Here is a 25,395-nt window from a genome sequence, read left to right as displayed (position 1 = left end):
TTTCTTTACTCCTGTGCTTCCAGCATTTACCTCCTGGCTGGGCTGCCAAAAGAGTCTAGATCCTTGCCATTGAGAATCACAATGGTTTAGATGTGGAAGAAATACTGAAGACCATCAGGTCCAGCCCGCCAATTTCATAAATGAGAAAACCAAGGCCTGGAGCAGTGACATGGTTTGCCAAGGCTACACAACAAATTTAAAACAGAAATATTAGAAACCAAGACTCCCAGGCACTTGCCTAAATTCTTTTACCCATGAATGTAGTCAAAGCTCATACAGCTGCAGGACATTTTCCTGCTGGGTTCACCATGACTCATGTGGCCCCACATCTGGACCAGGCACACTGGTCCTTAGGTCAATTAAGGATTTCTTCGGAATGAAAATGGCTCTTTTGGTCTAATTTCAATGAATCCAGAGCCATACCACAGAAAGTAAATTTCTCCCAGCGACCGTCACAACCAAACAGCAAATGCCAGTCTCTTTCCCCTCTTGCTTTTAACTCTGAAGGCTCAAAAGCTGCTGCTCCCTGGCCCTCTCAAACTTTCCATGGGCAAGCAGATTGAAAATATTCCTACAAAAGCACTCTGCAAAACGTTTTGTGCCCACATTACTACTGTAGGGTCTCCAAAAATCTTAACTCCCTTTTGAACGTGCTGGGTTTAGTCATGATTTATTCTAGTCCCCTCTCTAAACAATTGATTTGGGTCTGCAGTGTTCACTTTGGACATCTAACTTTGCATTTTCTTGTTTGAATTAAAGTGATGTAGAAACCTCAATCTGATTAAGATAGTAATCAGCCCAAACACTATAAATATGTGTTGTTTCCTAGGGCAGGTCTATAAATGGCCTCTGAGCCAGACAGAAAATAGCACAGTGAGGCAGGATCAGCATGGGAAGGTGGGGGCAGCAATGACAAAGGAGAGGCTGTGTCTTTGTTCTAACTTGGTGAACACACTTTGTGGTTTTAGGCAAGTCACTTAATCTATTCACTGCTTTGGTTTCTCTGTCTGTAAAATAAAGGGGTATGTCTTATCTGTGCTAGACAATATAGGGGCCACTAGCCACCACTGGCTGTCACTCAAAATGTGGCTCATGTGACTGAGGAACTAAAATACTAATTTTGCTTAACTTTAACCTATTTAAAGTTAAAAAAAAAATCAATACTTGATTTGGTGACTGGAAAACTTAAGTATGTATAGAAATGCTTAGGTGTGTGAATCTGCATTTTCAATTGTAAACTTTTTGAAAGTCTAAATATGGAGTAAATATTTCTGATGAAAATTTAGGGTCTGAACTGGAATGTGGTGTAGGGGTGAAATAAACGGTGGATTCTGAATAATATTAAAAATTTGAAAATTACCCCATGAATAATTTTATACTGATCATAAGGTAAAATGATAATATTTTGGATATATGGGACTAAATAAAAATTTTTATTATACTCTATTTCTCCTATTCTTTAAAAAAAATTTTTTAATGTGGCTACTGACAATTTAACATTCCATATGTGGCTTCTATTACATTTCTGTCAGATAGTAGTGGTCTAGATGTTGTCAAAGTATCTTAATATAGTCAATTTATTAAGATGGGCCCTGGAGTTTGTGTACCCAAAGAGCCACTTTCAAATAATATTTAATGTTATATTTTATACATTTACCTAACATTGTACACTTATTCCTTTGAAATAAACACATTATTATATGAGATACCATATAGAGACATATAATTGACAAACTTCATCTGCTTCCATAGGAAGCGCTTCAAATCATAGGGGTGGACTCTCAGGATCTATACATACCAATAGAAAACTTGCCCTGTGGCCACAGTTGATTGGACAATGGTGACCCCTGAGCCAGATGGGTCTATCATAATGTTCCTCCCCAAACTGGCAGTAGTGATAGGACCTCAGCCAGTCTCTGAGCAGGGACAAATCTGTAATATGCAAATACAGGAGCTCTGGGACAGTTATGTTCCACCAGGTGACTGGAACAGAGAAAAGCTGTGCCCAGGCGAAATAGAATGAGGTAGAGATGCAGAAATTCAGAAATGCGGAAAGGAAAACCTGGTAGCTTTCCAATCCTGGCTCCAGTCACTTCATGAGGTCTGGCTGCATCCCTACCCGTAACTGGAATGCTATTTTTCAGTATCCTTATAAGGATGGGACTTTGGGGGGGGGGGTAGTAAAGGTTGAGTTCATTACTTCTAGTAAGAACCAAAGGAATCTAAATAAACAGGATGAGCTCCTTCAAGATTTGTAAATCAGACTTTTTTTTTGCCAACAGTTAAATATTTACTGGTAAGAAGTTTTTAAGTAGCTACTACCTGCTTGAATGGTAAGGAAATACAATGGAGGAAAGATCTGATCTCTAATATTTAGTCAAGTAAAATACAATAAAAAGAGAAAACATAACAATAAAATAATCGTGATGACATAGGACAATTATTGTGTGTACACTGTATCTCAGGTTTTTCGTATCTTAATTTCTTATAACAATATTTTGAGACAAATCCATAATACATACAATTTTAAACAATGATGTAAGCAGTATATGATGAAGAACCCAAAATGATTAGTTTCCGGACAAATTCCGTAAAAATTCAGAGACAGTAAACTAAAAGGTAAGGTCCACAGAGCAAATACCATGTCAGTGTTGCTGACTACTGTGTCCCCACCTTGTACCGAGCAGAAGCACAGAACAGGGGTGATGGCTATCCTTACTGGCCAAATGATACAGGGAACATAGCATGGTCTAGTCTAGACCAGTATGAAACAGTCTTACGAGAAAGAGAAATCTTAAACTGACCTTGGAGGAGATGACCACTCAGATGCTTTCAGCCCCAAGAGATTACATAATTCTGTGGGTGGAATTTGCATGAGTGGATGGGAGAAGAAAGAGCATCCCTGACAAAGGGAAGGGGTACTAAGCGGCCTTGGAATTGAGAATAAGCAAGGTGATTCTAGGAGGCAGGGACATATCAAGCTGGGGTGGTGAGTTCGTGTTGGGGAATAATCAGTATTAAGATGAGGTGGTTAGGGTTGGGTAAGATTACATAAGGTCATGAACATCAGATTCAGGAATTTGGCTTTCAGCCTTCAGTCATTGGGAACAATGCAAAAGGTCTTGAATACGGGAATGACTCAATGAAGGCAGTGTAACAGAAGGCTCAAGGAAATCATGATTCCTCTGAATTGCATAATACAATAGGAGTTGTTACAAAATGCACACACATCTAAAAGATAACAGTATAACATTGAGGTGCAGATATAATCCCACATCATCACAATCTTGTGGATTCTATTCCAGTGTGTGCCTCAGGGAAATGATGACATGTTGGGGAACTTTCCTCCTTCCTTCTTCACTTTCTTTCAGCAGGTAATTTATTAAGTGCCTTTCATCCACTGGACACGGAGGATAGAGGAGCAAAAGTATACAGTTCCTGTTCTCAGGAAGTTTACAGATAAATGGAAGCTTATTAATGAAATAATTCCACAAATCGATGAAAAAAACACTACTTTGAGGAGGGCTATAAAAAGTTTCTAATGTGGATGATCTTGTTCCTTGAGAATGAGAGGGAAGGAAAGCCTCCTTAAAGAAGCAAAATTGAAAATGAAAGTCAGGAGTGACCTCAACAAAAGGATCAGTCGGCATTCGAGGGACAGAGAAATACACGCACAAAAGAAGCAGTGGCAGCAGGGAACTTGTGAGGCTGAGGGACTGAAAAAGAATTTGGAAAGGTGCCAGATCACGAGAGTCTTGGAGACCTTGTTTGCTTAGAGAGCTCCTTTTCCTAAGAACAACCATTCAAAGGATATGAAGTGGAGGGGTAAAATGAACATGCGTATTTTTGTTGTGGTGGTTGTTCCACTCTGTCTTCTCAAGAAGAGTTAAAACCTCAAGTAATCGATCCTGGAATACAAGCAAGATAAGAAGAATCCCGAGGCAGCAGACCAAGCAAAAGAGGGTGGGAGCAGTGGAGACAGGGGGATCATGCAACGGGAGGGAGACGGCTGCAGAGGGAAGGGGGCTAGGAGGCATATTGTTAAAGCAAAACTGTGTATTGCCAAGGACTTTGTTTAACCTTGCCTTCAAAAAATAACTTAAAAACTGACGTGCCAGTAAAGACTGGTTCAGGTAAGAATAAGAATCAATAGATGCTAAATCTACCAGAGAAACTTTGATAAAGAACTGTACCTGGTCTTAAATGTATCTCCCCAAAGATTGTGTCTTAGTTGCTAATGAGTAAATACACAGAAATCGTGGAACATCTGAGCCAGGTGATCAAAACAAAGAGCACTATGAGGAGAAGATGGACACTGTGTGCCTCTGGGGGTGATAACCTGAGGACGTATTATCACTTTACATGGACATTGTGGCTTGGAATGTTTAATCCAAGTGTAACCATTAAAAAAAAATTAGTTGTTTCAAAGAGAAACATTTTATTTAAAGGGGAGAGCTGCATCACTCAAAAATTTCAATTGTCGTAAAGACAAAGAAAGGCTGAGGAACTCTTAGACCAAAAAGACATTGTTTTCCAAGAACTTGGTGGGCTTAAAACAGCACAAATTTATTATTTTATAATGCTTGAGGTCAGAAGTCCAAAACAGGTCTTCCTAGGCTCAAATCAAGGTGTTCACAGGCGCTGTGTTTCTTCTATAAGCTCTACAGGAGAATCCCTTTTCGTCACCTTTCCCTGTTTCTCGAAGTCTCCTGCATTCCTTGGCTTATGGCCCCATCCTTCATTTTAAAAGCAGCAGTGTAATGAGCATCTTCAAGTCACTCTCTCTGGTTCAGACACTCCTGCCTCCCTCTGATAAGGATTCATGTGATTAGATTGGGCCCACCTGGATATCCTAGGAAATACTCCCCATCTCAAAATCCTTAACTTTGTTACGTCTGTGAAGTCCCTCTTGCTATGTAAGGTAATACCTTCATAGCATGTGACATCTTTGGGGAACCACTATTCTGCCTATCACGCATGATATCAAAATGTAAATCATGATCCTAGATTAGGCTTTCTACTAGAGGAAAAAAATGCAAAAAGAAATGGATAAAATTGAAATACAGCCAACAGACTGAAGTATTTTAGTTATTGCTAAATTTACTGAAGCTGACAACCATACTGTGGTTGTGTAAGAGAAAATCCTTTCCTTAGGAACCATACTGACGTATTTAGGGGTTTGTATACAACTTGCTCAACAGGTTTAGAAAAATAACACATGTACACACAGAAAACAAACATTTAGTAAACTAAATGAGACAAAATGTGAAAAATAGATGAATCTGTATTAAAAGATATGTGGGTGTTCTGTGAAGATTCTTACAACTTTTCTGTAAATGTGAAATTATTTCCAAATACAAAGTTAGAAGAAAACTGATAAATAGTTTAATTAAAAACAAATGAATTTATTACACAAATACCACAAGCAACTTATAGTTTTTATCATTTTATGGATGTCAGTGTGACTGCAGATGTGTGGCACAATTTTTGTTCTTTCTACAATAACATTATCAGTAAGTGGAAAGGATCAGAAAGGTTTGGGATTTTTAGATTAGGAACTTAAAACACATCCTAACACTTTGACCATATTATAATTTCAAGGAGTTTAAAATAAAATTGGTAATTATTGTTGGATTTAAATGCCAACCGGTGGATCACACCCTGCTATTTGTGAGAGACAATCTGCTGGGTAGTTTTCTAAACAGGGCCTTAGAAAAGGTTAACCTCCCCTTTCAGGAGTATTTAGCTGAGTTTTTAAACAAAAGCAGAAAATAAAGTGTATTCTATTCTAGAGCTTTCTTCTTTTTGCCCAGTGTCTCTGGCAGAATTTTATTGCTTTGGCCCCAGAGGATTTTTCGGGTACCCATCCGGGCTCCCACTCCTCCCGCTATTGTTTAGAGACAAAAGATAAGGCAGCTGGGACTCTGACCACTGATAAATAACCAGGGGCCTCTCCACTGGGAAACTCCTCTGGTCTTGGCAGAAACTAACATTTTAAAATGAAGGTAAAACAAAGCGTAAGGCCCCCCGTTTCTACCCCAAGGCCTCTGCACGGGCTTGTTTTCCTTGCCAATTGCGATGGCCAAGAACAGAGTTTCTCCAGTTGTGCCAGGACAGTGTGCCAAGTCCAAATAATAGTGGACTTTTCTCAATTACAGAAACGAGAAAAAAAAAAAGTGGCAACGAATCAGCTCTATTTTTACACATTTCGCTCCTCATTATCACCAGCCGATACTGACATCTATGATTTAGCACAATCTAAGATTATACCAGCACAAAACCATCTATTTCGCCATTTTCAATTCAACATACTGTTTTCAAAGAGCTTCGTTACTTCTTGGAGTTTGGCAATCCCAGGCCTAAGTGCTTCTGTAGTCAGGAGCAGGGTGCGTCTTTATTACTTAGATGCTTCCTTTAGAACACTTTCCCTGGCTATTGTAATTATTTAGATACCTACATTCCATAACCCAGAGTTAAGAGTCAGATGACCTAGGGTTTCTTTTAAGATTCTGTCACTTTCTAGTTGTTTAACCTTGGGCCAAATACTTCTGGATTGTAAACCTCGTGGTGTCATTTGTAAATCACAGTAGCTACAACCTGCCTTCCTCATGGGATTTTTCTAATCATCGAAGGAGATAAATGCATGAAATCACTTTGAAAACAGAAAAGTAGTATAAAAAGGCCAGAGAATCCCCCCCTCATTATTATTAAAGATTTTGAATATAAGGCTAATTGATGCATATTTGTCTCCCAAGTGTCTCATAAAGTGCTGGCTCCATAGTTTTTCCTAAACAAACACTTGCTGACTGAGTGAGCAAATGATTAGGTTAATGAACTTTCAGGCTGCTATAATGTTACATTCCTATTTTCAGAGAACTCGCCCTAATTCAACAGAACAGACACTGACCTCGACTTGCTAGGTCAACAAAGGGGAAAACTGGTCCAACATGAAGGTACATGTTCTAAGGAATTCTAAGGATCTTTAGATAGGAAAGTAAGCATTTTCACATGAAGTAGTGAAAAGAAATATGCCTTTGACATTCTCTTGAAATGACAACCTTATAGTCTTTGAAAGACTTTTTAAGCACAAGCTTAATGATGTGCTTAACACACTTAAACTGATAATACTTTTGATGAACTAGTCCACAGAAAGGATTCAGAGTCTAAGATGACTTGCAGGAAGTGAATGCATAATAAGTATTTGATAAGTTATGGCAAGATGTCAACTTGCAGAGCAGAGTAACCCAAATCGATTTTGATTAACTCAGTGGAACACGATACGGTAGTTAAAATGAATCAACATGGAACACATTAATGTCAAAGGTATGTTGCAAAATATAAGCAAGTTGCAAAGTGACAGATGCAGTGTAATGGCATTAACAGAAACTATGAAAAAATGAAAAAATATATGTACTTTGTGTATGGATGTATAGTTTGCAATAAAAGTATAAGGGCAGCTACTGTGCACTGCTGCACGTAACACAACTACAAGGGATGCTATCCTCAATGTCAAGCCCTGAAACCATGCACTAGAATGAAAAATTCCAGCTCAGAATACTTGTTCCTCAGAGACAAGTTGTCCCTAACAGACAGAGTGGGCATTAATGGAGATAGGAAAGGGGCTTTAATTATATGTATAATGTTTCATTATTAAAAAATACATTTGAAGCAAATATTGCACAATGGTAACATCTGACAAGCTACGTGATGGGTACACAGGCATTACATTATTCCCTATGCTTGAAATATTTCTTCATGTGTGAATATTATGTAGTGAGAAAAATAATTAAAATTTCTTGATTGCAGTAATAAAGGAGTATTTATAATCATAGCCACATTTTTGTTGTAAGGTTCTAAGAATCAATCACACTGCAAATAAATTCAGAGATAAAACATTTTGTGTTCTCAAATTAAGTAAGAAAGAGACTTATATAGGACCTTTCAGGTATCAAAAGAATTTACATAATTTTACACTCAAACCTTTTGTGGGAGAGGGAGGCTAAAGGAAAGAGAAATCTGTGGCCAGCTCTAAGGAAGGTTATCTAATTTACTTGGGAATTACAGGTATAAGACACATATGCTAAAATGCTCATCCAAACTAGAGCTTAGCAGTTGACTGAGGAAACAAGTATGCAAGTCAAATTCCAAAGATACCTTCTTTAAATTCTGACAATTAGCAAATTCCTAAACGGTAGGTAATTTCCTATTTCAATATGAATGACCCTATCTCTTTTGTCAGCTACCAAAAGGAAACTCAGAAATGCACAGTTACATACCAAAACGTCCATCCCGGGGACATATTTGAGGGTTATTTTATAGTCCTTTGGAAGATTTGCCACCTACGGAGAAAAAAAGAAAGTAAGTTATCTGTGAGAAAATCCATACATATCAGTTAATCATACTGTATTTAGCGGTTTGAGAAAAACACATACAAACCTGTTACGTTTTTAAGTTACCACTGAATTTCAATATTTACATACATAGTGATTTTTCATTCTTCATTTCCCTTTGCAATCAAAGGCACTCTTCAAAAATAAAGTAAGTGATAATATAAATCTTTTGGACTCCAAATTCAGTTATGGGTGGCTAAGTATAATCTTCTGAGTTTTGGAAACACAATATGAATTTCAATTTCCATCTGTGGTCTTGGAATTCCCTTTCAGGACTATCTTTCTACTTGTTCCCCCAAAGAATCAGTAACACAATGTATTTGTCCTGTCAGTGGTTCTCCAAGTGATGTGGCAATGTCACCATGTAAATGTAAAAGCCATTCCAGATGGAGAAGCATGGCAAGAAGTGGCAGGTGTTCTGAACACAAGCTGCTTGATAATTTCACCCCTCTGTAAGCACAATTAACATTATCAAAAAAATAAATACAGAATCAACCGAATAAGTATTCAGAAAACTTAGGATCTGAGTATATATCAAAAGAGCAGAGAAAATGTAAGAGATAGGCTGGCCAATCCTGCTTTATTAGTAAATTATATATAGAGATTGGTTCAAAGAAGTCAAAGAAACCTTACAAGAAGTTCTCTGACCAACACACTCAAATTGCCACACCTTATCATTTAGGGTGGTGTATAATAATAATTTCTGCATTAAACTGATGTACTGATTTTCAATTTTTGATAGGACTGAGAAGTAATATTATTTTTGAAAAATACAATTTTAACAAGTTTTCATATGCAGTCTCTGCCACGACCTCAGAGATCTGTATTATTAAGCTGACTTCACAGAAATAAAACAAAACAAAAAAACCCATGGTGGCTCAGAGAGGTTAACTGGCATGTCAGGGTCATCACAGGCATCAGGAGTACCTGGTGGAGGTAAGGATACAAATCCTGGCTCTGTGTGCTGGTCTCAGCACAGTTATCTACAGAGCAGTCTCCTCATCAGTACATTCTTGGCTTGCACTGGTTCCTTTCCAGTTACATTTGGAAGAGAAATTAGGAAGTTGTAGATTTTTATGGCCACTTCATGAATTATTTTATTACTTTCTAAGCATTTATAGTATGTTGAATAGCAATCAAAAAGCACAGATAACCTTTTGATAAGTTCAGCTTCTATTGTGTCTACTGATCACTGTGGAAAGTTTGAGAGAGTAGAGGATTCCTTGAGTCTGGAACTAGGAAGATAAGATGTTCCTTCAAGGCAGTTCGTTGATGTAGGGCTCACTGCCCAAGTTCTGGGGAGACGCATTGCTCAGGTTGGAGCCAGGCCCTGCCACGTGCTAACTCACAGATCTTGGGCAGGTTCCTTAATCTTCTTTAACCTCAATTTCCACATGTGTAAAATGAGAATCACAGAATTGAGCTAGTGGATTTAATAAGACTAGTGATGAAGTATCTTGTTTAAAATACTTAGTGCTTGAGCGTGGTGTGGGAATGGGTACGAGTGTTTACTATTATCAACTGCAAGGGAGTGGGACAGTCAAGATATCAGAAGGGTCAGATGCAAAGAGGAAGAAATGGGAGACCCAGGACAGATCACTCAGGTTCTAGAGGTAAGAAATATGCCAGGAAAGCCACATTAGAGAGGGACCTGAGTAGGGGGTATAGCTCAGTGGTAGAGCACATGCTTAGCATGCACGAGGTCCTGGGTTCAATCCCCAGTACCTCCATTAAACAAAACAAAACAAAACAAAACAAAAAAAAAAAAGAAAGAAAGAAAGAAAGAAAGCAAAAGAGAGAGAGATCTGAATGTTGGGCTAAGGAGGGCAAGTGGGAGGCAGTGAAGTTCAGCAGGACCATTTCCACCACCAGAACCCCAGGGCCAGTCACTTCCACTTTAGACACGTCACCTCCCCTGTGGAACTTCTATCCTCTTCCACAAGATGAAGAGGGGGAAGTAGATCACCATTAAAAATTCGGTCTGATGTCACTGTCCTGTGTCAGCAGTGGTGCTACATTGAATGTGTGTAAGCTGGAAGGGAACATGGCACGAAATTTAGGAAGGTTACTCGGGAAGGATGGATTGGAACAAGGAAAGAGACCAAGAGCAGTTTAGAAGACCACTAGCAAAGTACTGAACATGCATTAAATGTGAATACAGAGGCTAAAAGCTGAAAAAGTAGAGACATGGTTTAGATTCCAGGGAAGCATCCTGTTGGTAGGGTTAAATGGATATGTAACCAAGGCTACAGATTTTGAAAACTAATCTGCTCTAGTAAAATAAGTTCAGAATAGAAAAAACGACATAGAACCTAGCTGATGCAAAATTTACCAAAGGTCAGATTATTCCAGTGAGCCCTGTGGTTTGGAGTATGGGGTTGTAAAAACCATGCCAGATTATAAAATGCATGAAACTACAAAAACAGGTGATGGGCTCACTCTACTACTAGGTGGGCCATTTGCTCTGTCTCTCTCTCTCTTTTTCGCTTTGGTGTGTCTTAAGGATTGACCATACTCAGTGATACTAGCGGGGGGAAAATGTGTAAGAGAACAGAATGTGGAAATGCTGGAAACTCGGCCAAGAAAAAGTTTGTGAGCCAAACAGGCACTGGCTACATACCATGCCCTGCAGGTATTTGGACTCGGAGAAAAAGAACTCAAAGTCAGAACAGGTAACTCCCTCTCTAGATCACTGATCTAAAATCTTTGGATCTCTTGATTCAAATGTCATTGAGGTCTCTAAGTTGCACAAAATCAGTGGCTTCCTGGATATCTATGGTGAGACACTCATTGTCTGAACTGTTTCTCCCAAGTTCTAGGTAAGAATCAAAATGCAGTAGGAGTAACTCATGATTCTCTTGACACTACATAAAATGTTGCACATATGTGAACCTTTCTGGAGAAAGAGTCCAGTTTCCAGAGTCTCATCAGACCCAGAGAAGTTTAAGAATCTCTGCTGTAGAGGAAAAAAAAACAACAACCCTGTACGTTTGTATTTAAATATCCCAGTTGTTGTTCAGTCTTCAGATATAACATAGGCCAAAGCTTTCTGCTTTTTTATTTCTCCTTATAAGCCATCTCTTGATTAAAAATCTAACCAGGTCAATTGCCTGTAGTTTTGTTTTGTTTATTTTGCTTTTTAAATAACAACTCAATTAGTGATTTATAAAAAATTAACATGACAACTTACAAGAATTTTCTGGGTCACCTTTTCTTAATGAAGAATAATTCTTCGTTACATCTACATAAAGTTAGGTGACCCTTGATCCTTTCAAACAGAAGAGAGAAAAACATTTTTGGCTATTTCATGGACACACCTTCTGTTGATGATGCCAAATAAGTAGTACTAATTGAGCTTTTAAGATATGACTGCTCCCTAATCTTGTGCTCCAGAGATGGGTACTTATGTGTTCAAACCTCTATTCAGCTGCCTATTTCCAGGTGAGGATTGTCAGGTTACTGACCATCACCAGGCTTCAGCTTCCTAATCAATAAAATGGGGATAAAAATAATTACCTCCTAGGGTTGTGATGACTGAAAAGAGAATTCATACAAAGAGCTTAGCATAGTGTCTGGATACTCACACAATAATGACTGTTTTTAAACGTCAAGGTGCAAGAGATATTTTACCTAAGTGGTTTACCTTATAAAGGAATAACATTTTTTTTTCTTTCTGATAAGATCAACATGCTTGGTAATACAGCCATCTACTTGTCAGATTTTACGATGATTATTTCTAATACACTTCTGTCCTTTCTTTGAATACTGAAAGTCCTAAATTTAGCTTTAAATAGAGAAAGAAATTCTACTGACATGGAGCAGAAATTAAAATGCATAAATACTGTGAATCAATAAACTTTAAAAACTATCCAGCTATCAAACCATTGTTCTTCAAGGGTCAAACAAAACTATGTGAGACTTCTGCTTTTAAAGAAAAGATATGCTTATAATTCATCTAGAAATGGCAAGACTCAAGAGACTTCAATCCTCCATTTTAATGCAGTGGTATAATTCTATCCAAAGAACACTGTATTTGAAAAAGAATAAGAATCATAATTATTCAAAACTGTCCATTCAAAGTGTGAAATCTGTTATCTAAGGATATTTTTATAATCTCCTATTATGTTAAATTCTGAGTCATATATTAGTATAATCTACTTAAAATAAGTACCTATCACAAGACCAGGAAAATCATGAATGCTTGAATTTTAAATCTATGCTAGTGATTTGTAGACTGACCTTGAAAAGACAGAGTAATTTCACCTTTACTAGATGGGGCTGGAACAGCAACCTGCCTTAAGCATTTTGAGGAAGACAAATAATTACTCAATAGATACTTAAAAGATTAAAAGGTTTTTAAAAAGCAACAAGGTCGCACTTAATTAAAATTCCCCCAAATGAAGGAAAAGCATCACAAATGAAGGGAGCGGCAGGAAGAACAAAAGGAAAAACTAATTTGAACTATGTCAACATTTGGATTCCTCCTTATATTAACGTTACAATCCTTAAAAGCTGTGGGACGAATCGTCCCACAGATACAAGCTTTTAAAGTTTGATTTCTCCTCTTCCCAGATACTTGACCCTTTCTTTAGGTAGGTCTGAGTTTGCCATTTAAAACAAGCCTCGCAGCATTTTTTAGAAACAAAGCAAAATGTTCTGTAAATAGATGAACTATTATGGTGAGTAAACATGCCAGAAGGATTTCAAATGAAAACCATGGGGACTGTAGGGGTAGTACAAAGTGTCCGAGAAGAAATTAAAAAAAAGAAAAAAAAATGACAGTAAAGTCATAAATCATGTGCTTCTGTGACATGAGACTCACCCCAAGCAAACAAACTTAAGGTTTGTGGGCACGGTGCAAGCTGCTACCTAATGCAAAGGCAGAACTGGCACAACTGGCAAAGGAATGATTTCAGCTGAAGAAATTACTATGAGCACCAGGCAGAAAGGTGCTCTCCACTCACTTTCTTTTCCCGAAACAACACGCACGAAGGTTATACTTGCAAAGCAAGCAAATTTCTCTTGTTCGATATAACCTTGTTAATTCAGGCTTAACTGAATTATTCCAAAAGGTACAAACTGAAGAAATATTATGGAATAAAAGAATTTCAGACCTAAGAAGGGCCTCCAAAGTTATCTAACTTGGTGGTTCTTATCTTTTTTCTTTTTTTTAAATTGAAATCTAGTTGATTTACAATGTTTCAGAGGTACAGCAAACTGATTCAGTTTTACATGTTGTTATTAATATTCAGTTTTATATATTATTTTCAGATTCTTTTCCATTATAGGTTATTACACAGTATTGAATATAGTAGTTCTTTTAGGGGGGCCACAGACTTCTCTGGGAAGCAGATGAAAGTTATACATGCTCTTCTTAGAAGCCCACGTCAGCACAATTTGGAGTTCCATTTGCAAGGGTCTGAAGTTTATGAAACCTAGATTAAGAACCATTGATCATGGTCTCGTTCCTCATTTTCAAAACCAGAAGCTGAGTCCCAGGAAGGTTCAGGGATTTATTTGTCCAAGGTCACACAGCTGGGTAATAGCAGAGCTGGTGTTCAAACGCTCCAGTGCATGTGGCCTACTTTAAGATTCAAGATGCTTTTTTGTCCCACTGTTCTTTAGAGAGAGGCTGTGATTATCTATATCCATAAAAGTCAAAAGTCAGTCATGCTGCTGTTTGAGTTAGTAAAATTAATGAGTTTTCAGGCTGAGGGTGGGAACACAACTTCTTTTCAAACATGGAAAATGCCAATATTATAACTATTATGGCCTGAGCTGTCCTGACACTTCTATGCAAATAACTATCCCCTGGGATACTGGTCAGAAACATTAAGGTTCCTGCATCCCATCTCCACGAGTTGTGCTTCAGTAATTCTGAGGTGGGGCCCTGACAGCTGTGTTTGTAAGTACTCTAAGAGACTGTGACTGGATGGCTCTCAAATGATATCTTACGAACACTGTTCTAAACCAGTGGCTCTCAAACATTGTTTCATAAGCTCAATTCTTTTTTCAAGTTAAGTCTTATTTAGAAAGCCAGATACATAAATACAAGCAGAGCAGCTTGGGTGGACTCCTAAAGCCTGTTTGAAAACCACTGTCCTAGAAGACACAGCACTGGTCTTGGGACCAGGAGCTGGGCTTCACTGGTCTTGGGTCTCAGTTTTCCTACTTATGAAATAGTTTGTCTAGATTGTCTCTAAATCCCCTTCCAGCTCCAGTACCTATGACCCCACAAACATGGCTGCTACCACTACTGATATCCAGCAAGCGCTTCCTATGCTCCTGCACTGTTCTAGTAACTTATTTAACCTTTACAGTCACCCTATGAGGTTATGTACAGCTGACCCTTGAACAACACAGGTTCGAACTGCGTGGGTCCAATAATACCCGGATTTTTTGTCGATAGTAAACACTGCAGTACTACACGATCGATCCCTGATCGATGCATAGTTCGGTGAATCTGCAGATGCAGAACCACGGCTATGGGGGACCCTCTTCTATAGAGGAACAAGTATAAGTTGTTAGAGTTCCCACTGCCAAAAGACGGGCTCCCCTCACCCTCATGTTGTTCAAAGGTCAGCTGTACTAATGATCTATTATAAAGATGAGGAAACAGTGGCATAGAGACACTAACTGTGGTAAAATATTTATATACACATTCTCTTATTTAATCTATACCACAAAATTGGGAAAGTAGGAACTTATCCAAGGTCATTACTTATCCAAGGTCAAAGAGCAGGTCTGCCAGATTCTAAACCCCATTCTCTTAACCAGTATATTAGCACAAGTTGGGTCCTATGTTATGCCGTAAAATCTTTTAAACGGCATTCATTTATGAGTTGTTGTTGTGGCATTAATGGTCTACATTTACATATTCATAGAGATGGCTTATCTTTGAAACTAGGTTATAAACATTCTGAGACCAGGGATTACTTTATATCTTTCAATTTCCAACTTCATGAGATACAGGCTGTGCTTTAAGTAGGTCTTTATTCAATCTGAAGTGATCTGAGTCCTCTTTTTTTATTATTATTAACTTGATTTTTTTTCAATAATCCAAAGTAAACACACTCATTTCATTTAGATCAACTCTTGAAATTGAAAATTTCTCCCCAAAGTCAGTTGTTGGAAGGGAGGGAAAAAGAAGACTTTTTTTTTTCAGTTTAGTGGTTTTACATTTGCCCTTGGGGGAAGGAATTATAGTTTAGTGTTAGTAAGTATCTCTTTCCAGGCACTTCTTTCTCAATGCTTCTTGCGATTTTTTCATTGTATCAACTGATAGGTAAGAGGCAGAAAATAAGCAGATGGCTAAAAACAAGAATGGAAAATCTTGGAAGGTGCTTCTACTTATGCCACTTGAAAATACCGGTTTGACATTTCACAGGAAGTGGTGCTTATTAAATAGCATTCCTCAAACACTTAGCAAAAAATAATGATTCCAAGTAATTTTTCTTAAATGCCATTTTAATCTTGGATATGCTCAGTCTGTGGTCAGACACACCATCATCTTTCAACTGTGATTCTTGCCCACATATTTGAAGTCTGATCTCTAGGACTGCTGCAGACCTCCCCTGCTCATTCTCAGCTCTGCAGTTATACCAGCAACCTCACGAGAGCTGTCATTTCCCAGTTGTGACCTACTTTAAGCATTATCTTGGAGACTTGTATTAATCGAACATTAATATAAATCTATACAACACAGATAAAACCAGTCATAATAAAAATGGAGATTAAATTAGGGTCAAGGCACTTTGGTCTCTAGACTATGACAGAATAGACCACCCAGAGCAATAGTTCATAAACCTCCTTTCAGAGATATCTTTAAAATGTAGATGCCTAGAGCCCTTCTGCAGACTTAGTGCGTCAGTGGGGCTCAGACACCTGTGAGTTTAACAAGGGCTGCAGGTGATCATGATGTTCACTCACTAGAGTGGTGCATGTCATTACCTCATTCATTGAACAAACATCTAATGAGAGCCTTCTACCGATGCAAGCTTGTGAAAATAAACATATTTTCTTTTTAATATAGTTTCTTGGGTCAAAAACTTGTCAAGCAACCTGAGGAAAAGGATGTGATCTATGTTTAAAAAAAAACTTCCCAAATACTTCCCCTGGACTCCTATCCCTATACTCAATATCTAGCTGTTCATATAGTAGGTAAATGTTGCATTGCTTTAGTCACCAGCTCCTCAAATAAAACATGTTGATACATTTTCAGATGCTGCACCAGAGAATACTTGGCCCTTGTGGGTTTCTTTCTAAGGAATCTGAATAAATTGTGCATGTGTGCTTGTGTTCTTAAGTCTGCATTGGGGCTAAGCTAGCAAGAGATGGTAGCACTGAACTTCTGTTTTGAAGTTCAGCTATGAAATTCAAATAAAACATACAATCCAGGAAATGTGTATCAAGGGAGGGAAGGTAAATTTCTCAAATACACTTTTCTTTCTTTTCTACATAGTACAACCCTCATTTCTTTCCTATTCTCACATTACCTCTGTTCTTTAAGATAATATTCAAATAACTGCATACCACTTGGCTCTTTTGAACCAGGAACTTACAAAAATGCTTCTCAAACTTTGTTCATCCTGAAACCCCACACTGTAGCTCAAGTGAGCATGTAAAATCACCTCTAGACTGTGAGAGTTGGGAAGAATGCATTTCAGAAGCTGTATGAAGTGCTCCCTCTCTGCCGTCTACATGTTAGAAGCATGGCACGAAGCCGGCAGGGACCAAGCAGCACCAGCGTGGAATGGCTTTGGCCGAGTTCCAGTGATGGAGGTGGGCGATGAGTCTGGCCAACCTTCGGGCAACAGATGATTCCTACTATGTTCAGTGAGGGAGCAAACACCCACCCACATGTGACAGAGTCTTCAAGCTGTTGGATAGGGGAGAATGGCCATCTCCGATCCCCTTTGGTTAGGCTTGTTAGAGAAGAGCAGGGAGGCATGTGGAGGGGAAATAAAACACGCTGAGGAGGCCACTAGGGAGATAATGAGGAGCAAGCTAGTGCTGGGACATCAGCAGACGAAGAACTCGCCAGTGTCCTTCACTGCCTATGAATGAGATGAAAAGACCAGCAAAGAAACAAAATCACTTCGGTGGTGTGCAGTGGGCCAGTTTTACCAAGACGTTCCATGACCCTAAATGTCTCCCTACCTGCTTTCCATAAGCCCTTTAGAAAAATTCAGTGACTTCTCTCCTTGTCTTAGAAAAAGACTGATTTAGGGCAAGAAAAAAGGAAATCTCTTTCCAAAAAGCACAAGAAAAAAGAATCACAGCAAGTGAAAACATTCCTTACTTACCAATTTTGTAACGTCTTTCACATCATCAGTTACACGGTTCCTGCAGATCCCTTGAGTTTTGACGAGAGGATTAAATAGGAACAGTTGAAGATAAATGCAAGTGATAATCCAAGTCTGAAAACAGAAGAAACGTGGGTGATCATCAGTGAAAACCTGTACTCACTCGAACTACTAACATCTTCTTTCTTAATGTGGAAAAGGTAATCTATTACATATATACTGGCTTAAATACATTTAGATGCTGAGCATTCAAACTATGTTGACCACGTTAAAAAAATTCTGTTAAAATATGGCTTAGTTTTTTTATTTCAATGACATTGTTAACGTTTATCAAAAGCTTTCTACAGCCAATTCCCTAATGGCAATTAGGAATGAACTTGTAGCAACGTGTAAAGGATTTATCACTTAAGGTGTTTTCTAAAAACTAGGGAATGCATAAAATTCATACCTTAAGGCACCAAGAGAAACTTTGTCTACTTTAAATGTAGACTGTTTGGCAAGTAGCAGCAGAACCCAGAGCAATGCTCTAATATAATAGTCTCTAACAGTGCTACAAGTTAAAGTGAGGAGAGAGAGATTTTTAGATCTCGATCAGAATTTAACCTAAGTTGTGAGGCATCAAAAGAATCCCTGTTTTGAATCACAGCTTTTTAGCCATTTGATAAGGAAAAAGTATTTCCTTAGTCAAAAGGAAAACATTCTTGAACCATAGTATGAATCTCTCTCACACACACCTCTACCTCTTTGAAAATAACTTTCAACTGTACATTAGTTACTTTCATGCATGACTTAATTTTTCTTATTACATTATATTTTAGGTTTTTTAAAATTTGGGCATCTGATTTTTTTTTTCAGTTATTTTCACAACACTTTGCATCTAAAAAAGCTCCTAATAAATATTTGCTGCATGAATCCATGACCAAGGTAAAAAGAGTCAAATGCTTCAAATTCAATACTTATTTATTGAGCTCATATTATGAGACTAGGACTGAGCCAGGCACTAGAGAAACAAAGGTGATAAGACACGCCTGAATCTCAGAAGTAGGTAAATAAATGAACACCCACACCCCATGGTAAATACTTTGGGAACAACAGAGGAAGAAGCAATTAATCAATTAACCTTAAGGTGGAGAACCCGTGGCAGAAAGACAGTGCCAAGAAAAGCCAGAGAGAAAATGCAGTAACTCTGGCTGGATTTTGGAGGACAAAGGAAGAATGTATAAGAGTTGACAAGGAAGGGGTGGCATTCTAGGAAAAATAAACAGCATGAGCAAAGGCATGGATGGAGCTGTAAAGATACCTTTAAAATGTGAGAGTTCTTTTATGAGTTCACATTTGTCTGTGGCATCTTACAATTACACGAAAGCTTATCTGCACATGGCTAGAAATCATTCCTCTTTATGTAGTTAGCCATGTATTGAAAGGAACTGGATTACTATTTTCAATCAATATCCACAAGTTAACTAGATGTCACACTAGACCAAGTGACAATTACCATTTACTAAAATTTCTAAGACTACAAGGCTACCTACATAGGTAATCATGGCTTGTTAATAAAATACAAACCCCTTCATTGTTTTACCATTGTGATCTATGTATTTTAGCTGTAATCCTGCTTAACTTTGTTAAGGCCACTATTAGCACAATGGGGTCAAACTCTTCACAGCACCATCTCCCTTGGATGGAAATGAAAACTAAGTTGTGTAAATAATTTCTGTTTGGGGAATTCTTCTTTTTGGACAATCCCAACACATAAAATTTTCTCTAATAACTTAATCTCCCTTTTTGTATATAAATACAATTGATTAAAGTCAAGCTTTCTTTTCTATTGGCATTGCTAAGAACTAATCCTCACTCTTGAAATATATTTCTCTAAGACTCTCTTTCATGATATGGTTGGGGAATCCTCCCTAAGAATCTCTGTAAATGACTAATCTCACTAGTAACCATATTCATATTGTAGGCTCTAAGAAATATAAAGGCATGGGTATGGAGGAGGGGGAGTTGGATGAAAGTGGTCAAAAGGTACAAACTTCCAGTTATCTGATAAATAAGTACTAGAGACGTAATGTACTATGTGGTAAATATAATTAACCCTGCTGTATTGTATATGAGAAAGTTGTTAAGAGAGTAAATCCTAAGAGTCCTCATTATAAGGAAGTTTTTTTTCTATTTCTTTAATTTTATATCTATCTGAGATAAAAAAAAATGTTCACTAAACTTAATGTGGTAATCACTGTATGATATATGTAATTCAAATCATGTTGTCCACCTTAAACTTACACAGTGCAGTATGCCAATTTTATCTCAATAAAACTGGAAGAAAAATTTATAAAGGCAGAAATTCTGTTGACTTCTCTTTACCATGCCTTATGCCTGATATTGAAATAACACTACACAAACATTTGTTCACTCACTCATTCATTCAGCACATATTTATTAAGCACCTAATGTTAACGTATGCCATTGTTCCAGATGCTTGGGATATATTAGTAGAGAAGCAAAACTCCTTACCCTCATGAAGCTTACTTAGTGAGGGAAGGCAGACCACAATCAATAAATATAATAAGTAACCAAATTAAAGACTATGCCAGGGGTGTACTGTGAAAAGAAAAATTAGACCATGGCAGAGGGGATTGGGATTATCATGCCTGCTCTGCTCTCCCAGCATGGTCTTGGGTTCAAGTTGACAATCACACTCATGAGGCATCGAGGCTTCGCCCAGCTCCAAGGGTATTACTGGGCTTTAAGAAAGGATACAGGAGAGGTGACAAAAAGTCATGCACAGCACCAGCAGAGCAGAGCTCACAACTCCCAGGATGTCCCAAATGCCCACTGCACCCTTGGGGTGTGCATAGCAATGACACATGACATGGGGTGGGCAGGACCTCTTCTTGGGCTTGTACCTTGCTAGTCAAGTAGCCCCTTCGGGGGTACCATGAGCCGCCTTTGCTCCCCATCACAGCTACCTCCCACCGGTAACCATCTGGACAATAAAATATATGCTGGCGGTTATTCTGCTACCTAGTGACTTCGGCAGGATGCTCTTGGGTGAAGTGCAGGTATACGCCTAAGTTGTTTGAGTTCTTGTTGCAAGGAGGATGACAGAGAGGGTCAAATCCCTAGGCACCCCTGAGTCCAGAGAAAAGGCCGCAGTACTGGCTGCAAACCCCTTTCTTTCTCCCCATAGACTGTAGTATATGGGGAAATAGACTAAAATTTTAATCAGAGCGCTATTTGGTGGAGCCTCCATGAGCAGGCAATATTTTATCAGAGATTAGATGGCGCTAAGGGAGTATCCATGAAGATGTCTGTGGGAGAGTATTGTGGACAGAGAGAGAAGCTTGTACAAAGGCCCTAAGGTCTATTTAAGGAACCTGCTTTACTTAAGGAACAGCAAGAGTAAAGCAGGGGACAGTAGAAGATGATGATGTAAAAGAGAATAGAGAGGCCAAATCATGTAGGGTCTTGTACTCCATGATCTGGATATTTGATTTTTACTGTGAATGAAACAAGATTCATTGCAGAATTTTGAGCAGAGGAGATACATGAACATATTTTTTAAAAAAGTTTTAAAGACTGTCTGACAGTTTCTTAAAAAACTAAACATACTGTCACCACATGATCTAGCAATCATGCTCCTTGGTATCTACCCAAAGGAGTTGAAAACATGTGTCCACACAAAAACCTGCACATTGATTTTACAGCAGCTTATTTAAAAATGCCAACACTTGAAAGCAACCAGGATGCCCTTCAGACTGTGAATGGATAAATAAACTGTGGGCTAGCTGGGCAATGGAATGCTGCTCAGCACTAAAAAGAAATGAGCTATGAAGCCATGAAAAGACAGAGGAAACAAGTGCATATTACTAAGTGAAGAAGCCAATCTGAAAAGGTTATATACTATTTGATTCCAACTACTAGGACATTCTAAAAAGGCAAAACTATGGAAACAGTAAAAAGTTCAGTAGGTTGCCAGGGGCTGGAGGGGGAGGGATGAATAAGACAGAACACAGGATTTTTAGAGCAGTGAAAATACTCTGTATGATACCATAATGACAAATACATTTGTCTAAACTCATAGATTGTACAACACCAAGAGTTAACCTAATGTAAACTATTGCATGTGTCAGGGCAGGGGGCATAGGGGAAATCTCTGTACTTCCCTCTCAATTTTCCTATGAACTGCACTAAATATAAGTTCTTTCCCTTAAAAAAAAATCACTTTGATTGCTGTGGCGAGAACAGACTGTAGGGTGACAATAAGTCGAAACAGAGAGACCAATTCAGGGCTATGGCTATAATCAAAGCAACAAAAGGTTGCAGTAGTACACTGACCAGAGGTGGTAAGATTCTGGATGCCTCCTGAAGACTAAGCCAACAGGATTTCCTGACAGTGGGAGTGTAATTTGAGAGAAAGGGTCAGGACGACTCTAAGGATTCTGGGCTGAGCAACTGGAAGGATGGTGTTGCCATCAACCGATAAGGGGATGGCTGAGAGTAAAGAAGGTTTGGGGAGCAAAGTAGAAGTTTTGGATGTGGTAAGTTTGAAAGGTCTTTGAGATATGCCAGTGATGATACTAGGTCAGGATATTTGGAATTTGGATTTAGGAGGGACATTTGAGCTGGACATATAAATATGATAGCCTTTGATACAGAAATGGAATTTCAAGCAAAAGAGTAGATGAGACCATCAAGGCAGGGAGTGCAGATAGAAAAAAAGAACAAAGAACTGGCTCCTATGGTGTTCTAACCTTAAGAGGTCTGGCAAAAGATTCAGAACACACAAAGGAGCCTGAGAGAGAAGCCAAGGGAGGAGGAGGAAGTCATGTTAAAAAAAAAGTACCTTAAAGAGAAGGTCAAAGTATATTAAATACTCGTAATAGGTCAAGTAGTTTGAGGACTGGGAACTGACCACTGGATTGAGCAGCACAGAGGTCACTGGTGACATTAGCAAGAGCATCTTTATTGAAGTAGTTGTGTGAAAAGGCCAGTCAGGAGAGGGTTTAAGAGGGCATAAGAGGTGAGTAATTAGAAACAGTGAACATAGGCAGCTCTTTTAAAGAGGTGTCCTTCAAAGGAGAACAAATACATGAACAAATAAATAAACACAAAGTGAGATGGTGGCTGACAGAAATTGGGTTGGGGGCACAGTTTCATCTGTAAGATGGTAAATACACCAGGAGGTACATATGCCTACGGGGACACTCCAGTAGGAGGTGTGATTGGCACTGTGGTAAGAAGGGAGGGAACTGCTTGAACAATGACCTGGATTAGACAGCAAGGGGTGAGCTCCAGCTCTCAAGCAAAGGGCCTGGCTTTAAATAAAGGATGTGCGGTACCACCAGGCAGGATGTCTGAATGCGAGTGTGCAGATGCTGGTGCTCTGTGAACAATACCATGAATAACAGCTACCATTTACGGAACATCTACAGTTTACCAAACATTTTTATGTCTTACCACAAATAAAATTTAAGTTACATACATCCTAATTTCAAAGATGAAGCTGAGGTAGAGAGAGATTTGGTGACTTCTAGGTGGGGAAATCAGGATAAAATCCAGGTCTGTCCAAGCCTACGTCCCACTGCCTTCACCCCACACCATCACAGAGGTCCCAGAAAGCGGTTAGGTCACTGGCGAAGAGTCTGATGACCTAACTCTAAAACGTCGAAAATTTTTTCAAAATCAAGCATATTGGAGACAAGTTTGTTCCATATTCCAAGCCACAACTGAAAATTCTACATTTTCCAGATTACCATAATTTGTAATATGTGTTCTTTGATAGTTTTAAAATATATATTAACAGGCTTCTATAATACTGGCAAAATAATTTCACCAGAGCAGCAATTTTTTTTTGTATCAGTTATATATAAACATTTATAAAGAGATGATTTTGCTCAACTTATAGGAGTTTCTTTGGTCGGGGCTAAACTTAAATCTGTTCATGTCATACATTCAAATATCCCTGAAGAACTTGTACTTCTTTAAGCACTTTATTTTAAAGCTATTCAGTAAACTGATATTGTAATTTAATTGTGTATATAGTTGACTCTTGAACAAAGCAGGGGTTCATCTGCGTATATCTAATAATCAACCCTCCCTGTCGGTGGTTCCTTGGCATCTGGGGATTCAACCAACCTGGATCCGTGTGGTACTGCAGTATGCACTGTTAAAAAAAAAATCCACTGTAAGTGGACCCATGTAGTTCAAACCTGTGTTGTTCAAGGGTAAACTGCTTTGCTACTAGTAAGGAGTAGATTATCTACCTTTGATAAAATTAAACCACTCACTCAGGCATCACTAAACATTAGTACGGAGGACCGTCAAGAAAGAAATGTACTGCAAACTGTGCTCGAGCGTAGCGATACCTCCCTATCAGTGTTCTCAGGAGAGGGCTGAAATGCGGAGCTTACTTCTTTATATGGAAAAGTAATTTTTCAGCACTAGCCTATGCACAAATTTTTCTAATATATAGTATACACACCTCCCTGGTTTCCTAAACAGTGGTGAGAAATATTAAACTTTGCTTTTCTTTGATGATTCGGGTCCATCAAATAAAGGGAAGACTGAGTGAAATAAGCCAGACACAGAAAGACAAATATCATATGATCTCACTTCTATGTGGAATCTCCTCCACCCTTCTGCCGCTGCCAAAAAAAAAAAAAGTCTAACCCATAGCGACAAAGAGTAGAATAGAAAGGTAGTTACCAGAGGCTGGGGAGGGGCGGGGGTAGAGAGAAAGGGGAAATACTGATTAAAGGGTAGAAACTTTTAGTTACAGAAAGATTTGGAGAACGAATGTACAGCATTGTGATGACAGTAAATAATATGGTATTGTGTACTTGAAATTTGCTAAGAGGGTAGATCTCAAGTGTTTTCACCACACACATAAGAAAGAATAACTGAGAGGCAAATTCGATTGTGGTCATCATTTCACAATGTACCCATATATCAAAACATCCCTCTGTACACCTTAAATATATACAATTTTTTCAGTCATACCACCAAGCTTGTTGGTTATGTGTTGTGACCATCCTCCTCCAAGGAGCTCCAAATTACTGTAATTGTTTGCACAGCTGCTTTTACAATTTTATTTTAGTTTTTGATGGTTTATGTCTTAGTTTACCTATTTCTCTCATACTGTCAGGTCATTGTTTGCAACCTATTCTTACTGTTAACATGCCTATCTCTAGCCTCCTTTAGTCTAGAGGTAAACACAACACATGGCCCAAGTCGGGGGGATGGGTGGCTTATGAATAATGGCAAAAAAATGGCCACGACCCAATTCTTGGAATTTGTGAATATTTGCCTTATACACAAAATGTACTTTGCAGGTGTGATTAAGCTGAGGACCTTGAGGTGGAGACATTATTCTGCATTCTCTGGGCCCCATCTTATCACATGGGTCCTTACGAACTGAGAACCTTTTCCAGCTCTGGTCAGAGAGATGCAATGACAGAAGGAGGGTCAAAAAGATGGGATATGGTAAGGACTTGACATGCCAGTGTTGGCATTTAAGACAGAGGAAGGGGACCAGGAGTCAAGAAATGTAAGTGGCTTCTAGAAGCTGAAAAGGGGCAAGGAAACAGTCTCACTTAGAGCCTTCAGGAAGGCACAGTCCCACTGACACCTTGCTTTTAGCTTATATACCCCATTTTAGACTTCCAAATCTCTAAAACCATAAAATAATAAATCTGTAT

At 38.5% G+C, this 25,395-nt stretch overlaps 1 protein-coding gene and 1 non-coding gene across 5 annotated transcripts in view; one reads left to right on the top strand and one right to left on the bottom strand.

The window, feature by feature from the left end:
• KITLG (KIT ligand) overlaps positions 1 to 25,395 on the bottom strand; it is an 83,528-nt gene that overhangs the window by 31,364 nt on the left and 26,769 nt on the right. For all 4 annotated transcript variants that reach the window (XM_032493649.1, XM_032493648.1, XM_032493650.1 and 1 more), the window contains exons 2-3: positions 17,696 to 17,809; positions 8,277 to 8,339 (exon numbers count right to left, since the gene is read on the bottom strand). In XM_032493649.1, coding sequence (XP_032349540.1) covers positions 8,277 to 8,339; positions 17,696 to 17,809 — 177 coding nt within the window. The remainder of the gene's footprint in view (positions 1 to 8,276; positions 8,340 to 17,695; positions 17,810 to 25,395) is intronic.
• On the top strand, positions 10,049 to 10,120 carry TRNAA-AGC. The gene has a single exon. It is a non-coding gene; the product is annotated as a tRNA-Ala (tRNA).

Source organism: Camelus ferus, chromosome 12 (genome assembly GCF_009834535.1).
Source record: "Camelus ferus isolate YT-003-E chromosome 12, BCGSAC_Cfer_1.0, whole genome shotgun sequence".
Classification (NCBI taxonomy): Eukaryota; Metazoa; Chordata; class Mammalia; order Artiodactyla; family Camelidae; genus Camelus; species Camelus ferus.
This window is presented reverse-complemented; position numbering and strand designations above follow the sequence as displayed.